At 39.3% G+C, this 16348-nt stretch overlaps 1 protein-coding gene across 6 annotated transcripts in view; it reads right to left on the reverse strand.

The window, feature by feature from the left end:
* diaph2 (diaphanous-related formin 2) overlaps positions 1-16348 on the reverse strand; it is a 185830-nt gene that overhangs the window by 67927 nt on the left and 101555 nt on the right. For all 6 annotated transcript variants that reach the window (XM_027135703.2, XM_027135707.2, XM_027135706.2 and 3 more), the window contains 2 exons: positions 9412-9510; positions 4973-5067 (listed from right to left, as the gene is read on the reverse strand). In XM_027135703.2, the coding sequence (XP_026991504.1) occupies positions 4973-5067; positions 9412-9510 (194 nt within the window). The remainder of the gene's footprint in view (positions 1-4972; positions 5068-9411; positions 9511-16348) is intronic.

Genomic DNA, 16348 nt, shown 5'->3' on the forward strand with positions numbered 1-16348 from the left:
GAATTACAGCTAGGTAAAATGATTGTGGTGTCTTTATAATAAAATTTAATTTAATATTATAACATGGACGGGTTCGGCAGGCCGGATTAAAAAGCCCAACGGGCCGTATATGGCCCCCGGGCCGTAGTTTGCCCATGTCTGTTCTAAGCCCAAAGTACTGTAACTATGTAGCTATGTTTTGTCCAATGTACTGTGACAATGTCACATTTTAATTTTAATTTTTACATTTAAAGCATCAAAGAGAATGTTCCCTTAGAGTCTGATTCCGAACAGGAGACTCCGTTGAGAACAGTGTGCATTGAGATACAGGGTGGTCCAAATATGCAGGCTCACACAGCAGGTTGGCCTCCATTGCACAGAAAAACCAGGCCACACCTGCACCAACTGTACACTGTGAAAGGTTGTTTTCTCCTGCTGGTCATATTGCACAGAAAAAGAGATTTGAACAGAATTTTGTCCATAACAATGCAATTATCACACAAGTATATTATATTATAATATAATAATCATATATAATAATTGTCATTTATTAATTATATAATAATATATCGTGGTTAAGGTGCTGGACTACCAATCGGAAGGTTATGTGTTCGATTCCGAGTGGTAGCCCTTGAGCAAGACCATTAACCCTCAGTTGCTCAGTTGTATTAAAAAAAGAAAGTTGCTCTGGATAAGGGCATCTGCTAAAGGCTGTAAATGTAATGTAAATGTAGTACACACATAGTAGGCAGTGCACATCTAGGCTCTTCTACAAGAGGAGGAGTGCTACTGAAACTCTTCAGGTTATCGTGCCTGGTCCAGCAGAATGGCCCAACATCACCCAGCATCTACAAAATTATTCTGTGTTGGGATCTCAACATTTATCATGACTGATCACAAAACCATATTTATGTCAGACACCCTTAGTACACAAACTGTTAGAGATTAAATAAATTTGCTCAATACACCAACAGATTCCCGGGTCAAATGGTTTATTCAAAATCTTAAAAATATGATTCAGAAGTTCATACATGAGGACCCCTTAAATTAGGATAAATTGCTACAACAACAAACACCTATATTTTGCCGAAGTACACCACAGATATCAGGTGACTGTAGAATTCTTGCCTTGGTGGGGGGAAAAACTCACAACCTCATAATATTCAATTCAATTCATTTGTATAGTGCTTTTAATTCAATTCAAGTTTATTTGTATAGCGCTTTTTACAATAGACATTGTCTCAAAGCAGCTTAACAGAACATAAACATAGAACAGAAGGTAAACATAAGGAAAATTTAAAAATGCACATTGTCTTAAAGTATTAAGTTATATAGTTAATTTTATATTTTTATACTTAATTTTAAACTTTAAAAATTGTTATTCTATTTATATGCTTAAGTAAAGCTGCCTTGAGACAATGTGAATTGTTAAAAGCGCTATACAAATGAATTGAATTGAATATTATGAAGTTGTGTGGGGATTTTTTCCATCAAGGCAATCACCAACTATGGATGGTCTTATTCTGTCTTCCAATAAATTTAATTTCACTGTGTACAAGAGTTTGTTAGGAAGCAGGTGTCAGAAGTAAAAATTTAATCACTGCTGTACTCACTGTTCACATACAAGTGTATGGCTCCACCTTAGATGATAAAGTCTTTCTAAACCTGCACTATTGAGAGCATTCTGATGGAAAGCAGACAGGACAGACATTGAGCTCTCCACCATAATCGTAATCTGCAACCATATTCTTGCACCAAATTTCTTGGTGTTCATTTAGCGGAGAACCTCACCTGGTCACTCAACACCAGCGCCATCACCAAGAAAGCCCAGCAGCGTCTCTACTTCCTACGAAGGCTGAGAAAGGCACATCTCCCTCCCCCCATCCTGACCATGTTCTACAGCGGGACCATTGAGAGCATCCTGAGCAGCTGCATCACTGTCTGGTTTGGGAACTGTACGATCTCAGATCGCAAAACCCTGCAGCGGATAGTGAGGACAGCGGAGAAGATCATTGGGGTCTCTCTTCCCTCTATCATGGACACTTATATCACACGCTGCATCCGCAAAGCCAACAGTATTGTGGATGACCCCACACACCCCTCACACACACTCTTCACCCTCCTGCCGTCTGGAAAGAGGTACCGAAGCATTCGGGCCCTCACGACCAGACTGTGTAACAGTTTCTGCCCACAAGCCATCAGACTTCTCAATAACCGAACTGTACTATACTGAGCACAACATACACACACATCATCTGTATGGACTGCACAGACCCTCACAAAACACACACACTGTTTTGCACACTTTTCTGCTGTTTTTGCACATATTGGACAATATCTCAGTCATCTGCTGTTTTTTGCACAACTCCATATATAATCTAAAGGACCTGCTGCTAAGAACCTGCTGCTGTTCATTCTTTTACTGCACAAAATATTGTTTGAACATTCAGTATTTACACCGGTCAGTCGGCGCTGTTTCTGTTACTGTTTATTGTCTTTTGTGTATTGCATTTTTGTACTTTTTGTATTGTCTTGTAACTTAATGTCTGCACTGTTTTTTGTCCTGCACTGTCTTTTGTCCTGCACTGTCTTGCTTGTCTTGTCCTGCACTGTTTGCACCAGGTTGCACAGTTGCACTTTATGTGGCTAAGACTACTTACATGTCCTTAGCCCTGTCTTTGTTTTATGTAGCACCTTGATCCTGGAGAAACGTTGTCTCATTTCACTGTGTACTGCAACAGCTATATATGGTTGAAATGACAATAAAAAGCTTCTTGACTTGACTTGATATTCAAACATATGTCATAATATTCAAAGAAAACATCATTCTCATTGTGACAGACAGCAAAGATGAGCCATCACCAAACTTATTTATTAACTATTTTTAAAAAATTCTATTCCTGCCCCTAGAACTTTTTCAAACAGAGGTCTACATATTAACGGCTGTGAAAAGGTCACTGTGGAGGCAGGGTTGTGAATGGAGGCTGGTGCCAAGAGAAGTGAGTAGTAAGGATCTGCATCTGTGCAGCATTGTACAAACATATATTTCGCATTGAGCTGGAGAAAGGATAAAGTGGGGACAGATGAATGCTGCAGGATAGAGAGAATTAAGCAATGTTTTGTGTGTCCATGCATGCAAATAAATCTCTTCATTCCTGCCCAAAACGAAGGAAAATGCTACAGCCATCAAAGTCTGGGGTTAGAGAAGCAAAGATGAAAAATAAGAGAAGGAATGATGTGTAGCGTCTTGTACCAGTCATTTTAGATTTCATGTCCCAGGCACCCTAAATTTCAACATCTACTCCTCAATTAACCGATGAGCAACCCAGTTTTACACCCACACCTGGCTCCAGAATGTCTGGAGTCTCCACAAAGACCAGATAACCCCATGCGGCTCATTGGGGCCAGCAAACAGAACACACACACACACACACACACACACACACACACACACACACACACACACACACACACACACACACACACACACAACACAATGAGACATTCCTTTTACTAATAAAACCCAAGATAAGGCACTCTAAGGTTCTCATTCTTATAACCCTTTTTGTAATGTGTTTCTTCTTTTAAGGCTTGCCTGACTTAAAATTATTTGCTCCTTAATTTCCTAACAAGGGTGTATTTTATTCACGTGTCAGAAAACAACATTGTTCAACAAAATTCGTTATACTCTATCATCATATCTTACTGATCATGGCATGTTAATGTATACCTGTTCTAATGCCGTATGCCCCTTTAAGGTCTGATGTCAGGAGTTTTTCCCTTCAAAATCCTGACCGAAGTATTGGTCATCTTCCCAAAGATGGGTGGAGTTCGCAAACTTTAAATTGTCAGAAACACCACTAATCCGTGGTCAGACTTTCGGAACAGCTTCAAGACGACTCCATCTTCCTTCAAAGAAGTTCCAGCAAGCTTCACTTCCAAGAACGACAACTGCTCTTCAGGAGAACTTGGAAGAACGTCTGACCCCACCCTAACTGACTTTTCAGAGATTTCTCTGTTGCATCCGGACTCTTGTTCAGTAAGCCAATGCAAGTAACCGTTTCCTTTACCAACCAATTTAGATGCGTAATTTTAAGTAGGAATCTTTCATTGAATCTTAAGGTGAATTTAAGTTTCTGTGATGATTTCCCAGTTAGGGTGTGATTAATTTTTGAGTCTAAGCTTGCCATTCCTTTCCTTCCTCTAGTTTTTCTTTCCAGTCTCTTCCTCCCTTTCCCCAATTTTAATTTCTTTTGTTTTATTTTATTTTCATCTTCATTTTCCCTATTTCTTTTGTTTGTTTGTGTAGTTAGTTTTATGTTGTGTTTGTCTCATTCATTAAATGTCATAATTTTGAGCCACAGGTGATTTGTCTCTGAGTGTCGCTCACAAATTAAGGTACCTGCAACATCGGGTCTGAACTACATGCTCTATTGAGTTAATTTAATTTAAATTACGGTATACAGTAAAAGGAAAGCGAATCTTTCTTGGCCGGGAAGATACCGCCTTCATAGAATTAATAAAGGTACACGGCCTGTTCGCCGGACGAACAGACCAAATAAGCGTAACCTTAATTCCAGTACCGTTAATTTCAACTTAGGTTAAAATATTTAGAAGTCACTATAACACGTTATAGTTACATATAAATATTTACCTTGCTTCGCGAGCCAAAATCGCTACAGATGTAATCTTATTGATCAACACTTTTATAGAGTAAAGAAAGGGGAAATTACAGCATTTACAATTGCCACAAAACCAAAAAAGATAAATGCAACGAAGAGAATCAGTGGTTAGAGGGTCAGAAGGCTCTGAGAATTGATCTTGCCTGAAAAACAAGCTGTCTCCCAGAACAACTATTATGTGAATGAAGCCACTGTTGTCAAATAAAGCAAAACTTGGGCTCTTCTGTTGAACTTGTACTTAATATTTATATGTAAATAAAGATTCAAAGGCTTGCATTCTTACAAACACATTTTGCACAATACACACATACCTGTATTAACGCATCACTAAGCTTCTCCTCATCCACCTCCAAGATCGCACCCCTTATTTCACCATAAGGAATTCGAAATGATCCAAGAAAAATGGCTGTTTGGAGAAAAAAAAAAATTAATCATTACATAAAATAATTTATTTAGTTGGTATCTTAATTGCTCCTTCTTTTGGCCTGCTTGGGAAAAAAAAACATATTTTCCAAACCAGTTCATACAAAGTCCAGTGGAATAAGTACAATAAGTATATAAATATTTTACTGTGTAACTATGAAAAAAGCCAATTCATTGATGGATTACCTAATCTAGGTTTATAAACTGCTATTTTGTTATAGTACCTTTTGATTTTACTACATCACTCAGCCTTTTTGGGTTTTATCAGCCTTTAAGAGTTTATCAGTGCAGCTCATCTTGACTTGGCCATATTTTTCCACTTGTTCTTGTAAAAACATTTTAGATTCAGCAAATTTTAATGACATCTCCTGTGCAGACCCAGATTTTAGTTGATAATAGATTTTAGTAATCTTTCTTTCAAATTAATTTAGAGCATTTTTGGAGCACAAGTGTACTGTATGTATACCTATTTCTAATAAACGTGAGTGACTTCTTCTCTGGCTGACCTAATTTCCTTCAAAGAATTTGTGTCTTTTTTTCTACAAGAGCACATGAGGAAAAACTATTTTATCTTGAGCATACAGAACCTTACTAAATCTCAAGGTACAGAATAACAGAGCAAAAATGCAGCCATGCTTTACAAAGTCATAAAAGGGTCAGAAGGAATGTTAGATCCTGTCAGTGTGCAGGTGGGAAGGGATGTAAGGGTTTAGTACCAGAGGAAAAATTTAAATACAGTGACAGTTCATTGACAGTGACTGAAAAAAAGACAAATTTAATCTTCTCTCTCACCAAGTCCTATGGGGCCATTAAGCTTGTGGGAGTGTTGGATGTCTCTAAACTCTTTCATACAAGCTGTGATATTTGCAGAAAAAAATTTCACTGTTTGTTATTGTATATCTGACAAAACAAATACTTTTGTTTTAGAGTGTGCTTTCGGAACAGACACAAGCAGCAGCCTGTCCAGTAGCTCCGCTTGAATTTCCTCCAAGATCAATAAACTAAGTAATTAAGTAAGTAAGTAAGTAATCAATCAATCAATCAATTATGTAATGAAAGGCCAATATCATCATGATTCCTTATGTGTAATGGAAAATTTTACAAGAAGTTCTGACCTATAACTTTGTGTGTACCTTCTAGAGATTCTTTATAACTAGAGGTTGCTTGTGTGAACTATTGGAATGACAGAATGTGATTGAGATGAGGTGGTGAGACTCAAGGCCTACAGTGTGAGCTTAGGCAGGACTTAGCAAGGTTGCCAGACTGATCAGACTTTGTAATGTAGCCAATGATTGACAGGTTGTTTTTTTTGCTTGGTCTCTGCAGTGTGAACAATGTTTATAGAAAATAGGTGTCTTGTTTGCAAGGTTTCGGAAAACCTGTCACCAATAGCTGACTAGCTCTGCATAGAGACTCTCTGGAAAGAAAAGCAGGTCAAAGGGAAAGAAGAAGCCAAAAAGAGAAAATACAAACAAAATAAAAATAAAAACAAAAATAAAAACATGCTTTCTAACACAGAGACTGCCAACAGTGCACTGAAATATTCATGTGCAACAGTAAATCTAAAAACAAACCAAGTAAATGCACTGAAGTTTAATCACTGCACCCAATGTGAATTTTATAAAAATTATTTATGGCCCTGAGTCTGTGTCATAGTTGTAGTGTGTGCCTGAATGTGAGTTTTAGCTGCCTGCCAGGATGAAAATTAGGGGGTGATATCACCAAAATCAGGTACAACTGATCTGATGGACATTTGTGTGCATGACAATGAAAGAAATTAACCTTACAGTAATTTCATAACTCAAGATTTATGTGTCAATGCCTTCCCTGAGAAAATGGACATGGGTAAAACATACAAAGAAAGACAGGGATAACAGTTTCTATCATAGAAATGCACAACATAAACGGCCGACTTTCTCCTCTAGGTGATGTTAATGAGGGGATATGAGGTACACTTGAGAACAGCTTTTTGATTGGACTGAACCCAGAAATATCTGACAAAGTGAAAAGCCTATGCATCACATGGGACACAATTTGAAATTGGGAACAAACACAATCTGCAGACCTAATTACAACTCTGTATGGATTGAAAGTGTCTACAAATCAGAAAATTGAGTTTCAAGGCATTAAGTCTGACCCCAGACTATGTGTGAGAATGAGTGGAAACCCAGCATCACTGCAGTTAGTTCAGTAAGCCAAGCTCTTATAGATAAGGCCAGCACTGTTACTAACCCTACATACACACCATACATGAACATGCATGATCTGCCCTGTACAGCTCACATATATATGGAGACACCATAAACAAGAATGGTCTGAGAAGTGGAGAGAAGCTGTTAATGTACAAAGTTATATTAGTATGATCACAGATGTACACCGAAAGTATATCTTTCTAGTACATTAAAGAACAAAGAAAAATCACCCATATGCTATAGAAGTCACAATTATCAAAGTGTGTAGACAAGAAATGGAAGATTTAGCATTCAGTGGTGGCTGAAGTGTGTAAAAACCCATGATTGTAAACCTAACCTTTGTTTTCGACTGCATCTTATAGCAGAAGTATGAAAGCTTATACCTGGACCTTGAATTGGTAATTCGTAATGCAAAAGTTTTATAGCCAGTTATGCTATCCACAAGGCTCCTCTCAGTTCAATAGTTAATGGAAGGGTCTATGCACTTATTTGGACACCTGAAGCAGAAAATACATTTGTAGATTTGAAGCTAGCCTTACAAACCACACCCACATTAGGTATCCCATATCCAATTTATTCCCTCAGAGAGTAAGACTTCAGTATTATTGCAAGATCATGGCCGAAAATTACGACAGGTAATTTTTCTATTTTCCAGCTAAACTGGATCCAGTGTTTAAGAGCTGTATCAGCTGCCGAAAAAACAGTGAATGCTTCTTGAGATATTTTAAGGTACAGTGAACTTGGAACTTAAGTTCCAAATGTAGCATCACTTCTTCTTAAACAAAAAACAAACTTACATGACAGCAGCCACATGGTAGAGATACAATGCAGTTCTACTTTAAAAGTAAATGTAAAAGGTGAAACACGGTACTAAACCCTGCATCCCTCCTTTCCACAATAGCTGATGGAGAACACCCCAATTGTGTAGCAGTTGTAAATGACATTTTCAGCCACAGATCCAATTTGCCGGAGACATGGTTGCAAAATCAAGTCCTTGAACTGTTTGTGGATGGATCAGCCTTCAGAAACCACAAAACATGCTGTAGCCACATAGGATATGCTGTATTCAGAGAACATGAAATAGTGAAAGCTGAGCCATTACCTGGACACCTCTCTGAACAGGCAGCAGAAATTATCACCTTAAAAGAAGCATGCAAATTAGCACAAGGCAAAACTGGTATCAATTATACTGATAGAAGGTATGCATCCGGAGTAGTACATGATTGTGGCATTTTATGGCTTTGGCAAATCGATAAGACAGTGGCATGATTTCTGAACTCCTGGGTGCAGTCCTATTACCAAAATCTATTACCACATGTAAATATGAAGCACATATGGGGAAAAAATTATTCCATCTGGATTTGGTACAGCCCCAATGACAAACCCTGTTTGCCAAAGAAAATGTTTCCTGTCTATGCTAAGTTGACACATAGGAGAGTCTATGCATCAAAAGGAGGGAGGTACAGTAATATTTCTAGATAAATTTGTTTGTTTCTTCTTTATTTTCCAACAGTATCTCTAGATACTCATGTTGATAATTACTTATATTGAAATGCTGTGTTATTGTGCAAAATTTGTCTTCTGTTTTGTTTCAAAACAAATATAAAGTAAAGGATGTATTTTGTGAAGTGTTCATTGAAACCCTGTAAGAAGAAATGATACACTGATGTGAGATTGTACTTGATCAAACTTAGCCTTATGAATGTACTCGTATTCCTGACTGATTATATGTTTGACAATGATCTTTAGTGTGTTGTGCCAAGGAAAAAGGGGGGCAAAGTTCTGACCTTCTGTGTACATGACTAGACATTGTTTTTGACTACAGATTAATTTAGCAATTTGTTATACAGGGACCAAATCTGGAGACTCAAGGCCTGAACCAGCTTAGTCATTTCCACCTTACTGGATCATATGATGTAATATATTTATTTATTTTTTGCTTTGTCTCTGTGTTATAACCATGTTCATAAAAGCTCAGTGTAATGATTGATTGGGGCCCTTCCTTTCTGAGATTTCTTGGAGTGTTGGGTCATGCTGCACGGCAGTACAATAAATTGTGTACTTTCCTTTTACTGTTACAGTACCTGTGCCTACCAGTGTGCTATTTTCTCCAAAATCCAATTAGAAGCACTTACACAGATTTTGGGCCGTTTTGGCATCAAGGATTCTCAACTCTTTCGCTTTTTTCTTAAATTGTGCCATTCTTTTTTCTGTTTCCTCTGCATCCTTTTTCACTGTAAGACAAAGAAAAGACAGAAAATAATTATTGGCAATGTCACAAGGAATATTTAAAAGATACGTAACACTATTATGTAATTTAAAAGTAAAACAGAGCATCTTGAAGCAGGATGATGAACCACTGCAAAACCTGCAATTTAAATATTATTTCTGACTTTTCGAAACAATCAAACCAAAAGGCTTTTTACATAGTTTGCATTTACATTTATTTCCATTTTTACATTTTTATTTAGAAAATGAAAGTAAAGTCACAGTTTGGAATCAATAGCAGAAATCCATGAACTTGTTCAATTCCATTTTCATTTCCAGCATTTGGCAGACGCCCTTATCCAGAGTGACTTGAGTCCAGGAGACCTCAGTCAGTCCGGATCGGGAACAGAATCTCCAGCACCACCACACTAACTTAGGCCCCTCAGGGCTGTGTGCTCAGCCCACTGCTGTTTACCTTGCTGACTTACCACTGTGCAGCAATGATCGATCCATATCATCAAGTTCACCGATGACACAACCGTGGTGGGTCTCATCAGCAAGAACGGCGAGTCAGCAAACAGAGAGGAGGTGCGACAGCTAATTGCCTGATGTAGAGCCAACAACCTGTCTCTGAATGTTGATACTATGAATGTTGATGCAGTCACTCAACACCAGCTACATCACCAAGAAAGCCCAGCAGCATCTCTACTTCTTATGAAGGCTGAGAAAAGCCCATCTCCCCCCATCCTGACTATGGTTTACAGAGGGACCACTGAGAGCATGCTGAGCAGTCTGTTGACTGTACGACACATAACAAAGGACATATATCAGACCTTGTGATATCAAATGGATCTTTTGTGTCTCAGTTGTCTACTATTGATTTAGGGTTGTCTGATCATCTGGCAGTCATCTGCCTCCTCTCGTATCTTGACATACCAGAAATGGAGGTCAATTGACCCCCTCAGACTTTTCTGTTTTCATAGACTCTTCACTAAAGAAACATCTGTTTCTCTAGAGACAAGGGTTTCCATGTTAAATTCTGCTCTCTTATCTGGCCTGGACTTATTTGCTCCTCTAAAGTCATTTTCATTTGTACGTCCTGCTCCTTGGTAATGAAGATTTGCATATGATGAAGACATCTTTCCGTAAAATGGAGCGTAGGTGGCGTCTCTCGGGTCTGACTGTATATCATCAAATTTGGAAAGACTGCCTACAAGAATATAAGGCTGGTATTGGTTCTGGTATTGGTTATGTTACTGCTTCTGATCATCTCTGTAATAAGTTCCTGCATTTCTTTGGCACAAAGGTCGATAATGTTCGTAGAGGTTTTTGTGCTTCTTCTTCATTGTCTTCTTCTGTTCTTTTTACTCCTTGTTATTCAGGTTCTATGTTTTCAACATTTTCGACACTTGACACGCATTGTCTATTTGTAGAGGGTTCTAAAATGAAAGCATCCACTTAATTACTAGATTCCATACCCACTGGTTTGTTTCAGTCATGTTTTACTTCTCTGGGTCCCATTGTTTTGGGCATTATAAATGACTCTCTGTGTACTGGGTTTGTCCCAACAGCTTTTAAAACTGCTGCAATCACCCCGGTACCTAAAAAGACAAATATAGACTATGAGAACCTTGCTAATTTCCGTCCCATATCTAACCTCTCTTTTCTTGCTAAGCTTTTGGAGCGAGTTGTTGCTACTCAATTAATTTCTCATTTAACTGAGAACAATCTCTTTGAGCCTTTGCAATCGGGCTTTCGTAAATTCCATAGTACAGAAACTGCCCTGGTCAGGGTTACCAATGACTTATTAACTGCCTCAGATTCAGGATGTCTTTCAGTTTTGATCCTTCTTGAGCTCAGTGCCACATTTGACACTGTTGATCATTCAGTTTTAATTACTCGTCTTGAAACTGTTTTTGGTGTCTCTGATACTGTTTTAAATTGTTTTAAGTGCTACTTCAATGATCGGGAGCAGTTTGTTTCCATGGGTGGATTTAGATCTGAGGTTAATGTTGTTCAATCTGGGGTTCCATCTGGGGTTCCTCAGGGTTCAATCTTGGGCCCTCTGCTTTTTAATAATGTTTTTCCTCTTGGCCAGCTGTTGAGATCACTTGGTCTAAAATTTCATTTTTACGCAGATGATACTCAGATCTATATTCATTTTAAACCGAATTAAACTGTGCCTGTTGATTTTCTTTCTGAATGTATTTCTAAGATGAAAGAATGGATGAGAGAAAATTTTCTTTGTCTAAACAGTGAAAAGACTGAGATTATGCTTGTTGGCTCACCACACCAACCACGCAAAGCCATGTCAGTCAAGCTATCTGTTGATGGTTCAAATGTTGAGTTTCAAACAAAATTGTGGAATCTAGGGGTAATTTTCGATGCCAATTTAACATTTGAGCCACATATCCAAAATACGGTTAAACTGCATTCTTCTATCTCAGAAATATTGCGATTGCGTCCAATGCTGTCATTTTCTGTTGCTGAGAGACTGATCAACTCTTTTGTGTTTTCCCGTATTGATTACTGCAATGCCTTGTTGGCTGGGGTGTCTAAAGCTACCTTAAACAAATTACAGGTAGTGCAAAATTCAGCAGCTAGAATATTTACTAGAACAAAGTTAAAAGATCACATTACTCCCGTTTTGGAGTCCTTGCACTGTCTCCCCGTTAGGTTTAGAGTTGATTTTAAGATTCTGATGCTTACCTACAAGGCCTTACATGGGTTAGCTCCTCCTAATATTTGACTGATCTTTTAATTCCTTATATTCCATCTCGCAACCGTCGTTCTTCTGAAACTGGTCTTTTAGCTGGTTTAAAATCGATGAGTGATAGGGCTTTCTCTTCACTAGCTCCAAAACTGGGGAATTCATTACCAACTGAGATAAGGCAAGCAACATCTCTTGGCACTTTTAAATCTCAACTCAAAACTAATTTTTTTAGGGTAGCTTTTAATTTGACTAACTGAGATTTTACATAGTGCTTATTTTCTAGTCTATTTTTGTTGCTTTAATTTTAATCTTTATATTATGTGTGTATTCTTTGTTGTTTTTATTGTGCTTTTGTAAAGCGCTTTGAGATTATTGTGCTTTTGTAAAGCGCTTTTTTAAAGGTGCTATGGAAAATAAAGGTTATTATTATTATTATTATTATTATTATTATTATTATTATTATCACTGTCTCTTTGGGAACTGCACCATCTCAGACCCTGCACCGGATACTGAGGACAGCTGAGAAGATCATTGGAGTCTCTCTTCCCTCTATCATGGACATTTACACCGCATGATGCATCCGCAAAGTCAACAGCATTTTGGATGACCCCACACACACCTCACACACACTCTTCACCCTCCTGCATACTGGAAAAAGGTACCGAAGCATTTGTGCCCTCACACCCAGACTGTGTAACAGTTTCTTTCCACAAGCCATCAGACTCCTCAATAACTGAACGGAACTGTACTGAGCAAAACACATACATACACATCAACTGTATGGACTGCACATCCATTAAACTGTTTATATTATGTTTTGCACATTCTGTCTCACATTTCAGTTGATTGCGGTTTTGCACAATACATTTTATTACCTCATGCAATTGCTGCTATAATACTGTGTTCATTCCAGTATTCCAGTCTGGACAGGCAATATTGATTGAACATACAGTATTTTCACTGGTCGGCATTATTTTTTTATTATTTTCACGGTTGCTTACAATGGACTTACAATTGACAGGACAGATAGGCCATCCTGTGTATTGATCATTTGATTCCTTTACAAGATAGGCCATAATGTTAACTACAGGTCAGGAACAGGAACAATGTAATCAGCTATTTGGTTACCCCTTTACTGTTATATGTTAATTACAGGTTGGGCACAGGAACATCAGACATTGATGAATGTCAGTCATTGAGTATGCATGAAAGAACTAGACCCAAATCCCTTCAATATGCAGGTTGGCTGTTGCATGATTTCTGCACTGTTTCAGTGTCTGGCAACAGTAGACATGTACACAGCAACACGGATAAGGCTATCTAGCTAATAGCTCTACCTTATTGTAAGCTTCCACTCAGAAATACTCCTCATTGGGAGTCTTATATCAATTTGTATAATCTAATTTTAATGCATTTTATTGTGCTTATACATAAAAAGTCACTTGTCAGATGTAGTGTCTATGAACAGAATTTCACATTTGGTAGACTGCAAAAAGTCCAACTATAATTTCAAGAATGTAGACCCAAGTAACCTTAAGTAAGAGCTGGAAAATAGAAGGCCTGTGACATACCAATCAGTAAGTGGGGGATACAAAACTTGTCTGTATCCCCCATGTTGTCCCCAAGGATAGCTTGTGATTGGCCAGTGCCTCTAGTGAGATGGATTAGCCAGAGAAGTGAAAACGTAAAAATTAATAAATAAATAAAAATTTAAAAAACCCTTACCAGAATGGATCAGAAAGCTGGCAAAACTAGAGGCCTTGTCTTTCTTGTCTCATATTGTTCATCTATATTTCACTAGTCATCGCATGACATTTCTTTAAATTTTCTTTTCTTTAAACTTTTATTATTGATTTTTATTTATTACTGGCAAGTCTTTTTTAATTAGACACTTAAGATCAACTCCTCTTGATCAAAACAACTTTGCCATTTCCTCCTGACCACTGACACCACTCTTTCCACAAAACTAAAGCAACACAAGTATGAGTCCTCCCAACTCTGTTGCACTAAAAGTTACAATCCAGTAATAATAATATTCCATAATCTTTACATTTTTGTAAAATCCACTTCAGATACATTTCTTGTCATTATCTTCTGTTTATTTATGTGTTTATAAATTTATAATGATGCCCTTATCCAGGGTGACTGACATTTTTCTCTCATTTTATGCAATTGAGCGTTAAGGGCCTTGCTCAGGGGCCCAGCATTGGCAGCTAGGTGGACCTGGAATTTCGAACTTGCAACCTCCCGATCAGTAGTCCATTACCTTATCCAGAAGCCGTGGATGACTGCTAAAATGCATGCACTGCTGAAGACTAAATACCTATACTGCAGAACAGGGGACAGGGCAGCCCTAAGAACAGCAAGGGCCAAACTGTACCGAGCCATTAGAGAAGCAAAGCGCGCACATGCCCAGACAATCCACAGCCACTTCCAGTACAGCGGAAACATCCAGCGCATGGGGCAGGGAATACAGGCGATCACGAACCACAAGACATCTTCTCCTGCCTATGATAGTGATGCCTCCCTCCCAGATGCGATGAATGACTTCTATGCTTGGTTTGAGGTGCAGAACAACATAGCAGCAAGGAAGAACATCCCCCCCCCCCCCCGCCCAACAATCAGGTACTCTGTCTATCCACAGCCGATGTGAGGAGAACTCTATGTAGAGTTAACCAAGGAAGACTGATGGACCAGACAACATTCCTGGCAGGGTGCTCAGAGACTGCACAGGACAGCTAGCAGATGTCTTCAATGACATCATCAACATATCCCTGAGCAGCGCTGTTGTTCCTACATGCCTCAAGACAACCATCATCCCTATCGAAAAAGAAATCTACAGTGTCCTGCCTCAATGTCTATCATCCCGTCACACTCACACCCATTGTAATGAAGAGCTTCGAGAAGCTCGACATGAGGCACATCAAGACCCAGTTACCACCCTCACTGGACTCTTTACAGTTTGCGTATCGTCCAAACCGCTCCACGGACGATGCCATTGCCACGGCCCTTTTTTAGCCCTCACCCACCTGGACAACATGTGTGCTCAGCCCACTGCTGTGCACCTTGCTGGCTCACGACTATGCCACAATGCACAGATCACACCATATCAAGTTCGCTGATGACATGACTGTAGTGGATCTCATCAGCAAGAATGATGCGGAAGCATACAGAGTGGAGGTGCAACAGCTAACTGTCTGGTGTAGAGCCAACACCCTATCTCTTCAGGAGAGCACAGAGCGACCGCTCTCTGCTGAACATCACCAGATCACCTCTAGAGATCACCTGTAAAGAACCAGCAAACAAGCCTAGACAGGCTTAAGTCTGTAGACATGAAAGGTTGGTTGGATGCAAAGGGCTCTGGGAATCTTGAGACGGACAGATATTGGTTTGAGAACTTTGGAGATTGGAAATGGGCCAACAAAGTGAGGAGCGAGCTTCCGACATGCGATCTCCAAGGGCAGGTCTCTAGTGGCCAGCCAGACTCATTGGCTGATGCAATGGGGGTGGGCTGGGGGGTGGGGCTATGTGCTGGATGGCACTTTCGGTTGGCCAATCAAGCATAGCTTTTAGAAGAACGAAGAATCACTAAGTGAGTCTTCTTTCAGACTCGTTGACATCACAGAGAACAGGAGTGGCTGGTAACCATAGGGAGCCTGGAAAGGGGAGAGGCCCATGGCAGCAAAGGGCAGGGAGTTGGGGGCGTATACCACCCATTTCAGGTTGGCCGACCAGGACGCAGGATTTTAGAGGCAAATGATTCGGAGTCCGGTATCCAGCTAAATCCAAAACAATGTTGCTGACGGCAGTTTAGGTAGGGGGATGAAGCCATTTTGGAGAATCAATCAATTACAGGAGGCACCCTGGGTATCTTCTGCTCAGTGCAGATGGGACAGGCAGTCACAAATTCCCTGACATCTTTCTTAAATGGAGGCCACCAAAAGTGCTGCTGAAGAACTGACAAAGCACAGGTAACACCAGGGTGACTGAGCAGGCTGAAGCTGTAACATCAATGGAGAACTTGAGGATGGAGGTGGTCAGGGACAAACAGTTTGCTGGACCTTCCTTTCAATGTCTAGGTGAAGGGCTCACCCATTCATGGCAACGATATATGTGTTTATTCGCACTGAACTGTATTGGTCAAGAATAGT

Source organism: Tachysurus fulvidraco, chromosome 17 (genome assembly GCF_022655615.1).
Source record: "Tachysurus fulvidraco isolate hzauxx_2018 chromosome 17, HZAU_PFXX_2.0, whole genome shotgun sequence".
Lineage (NCBI taxonomy): Eukaryota > Metazoa > Chordata > Actinopteri > Siluriformes > Bagridae > Tachysurus > Tachysurus fulvidraco.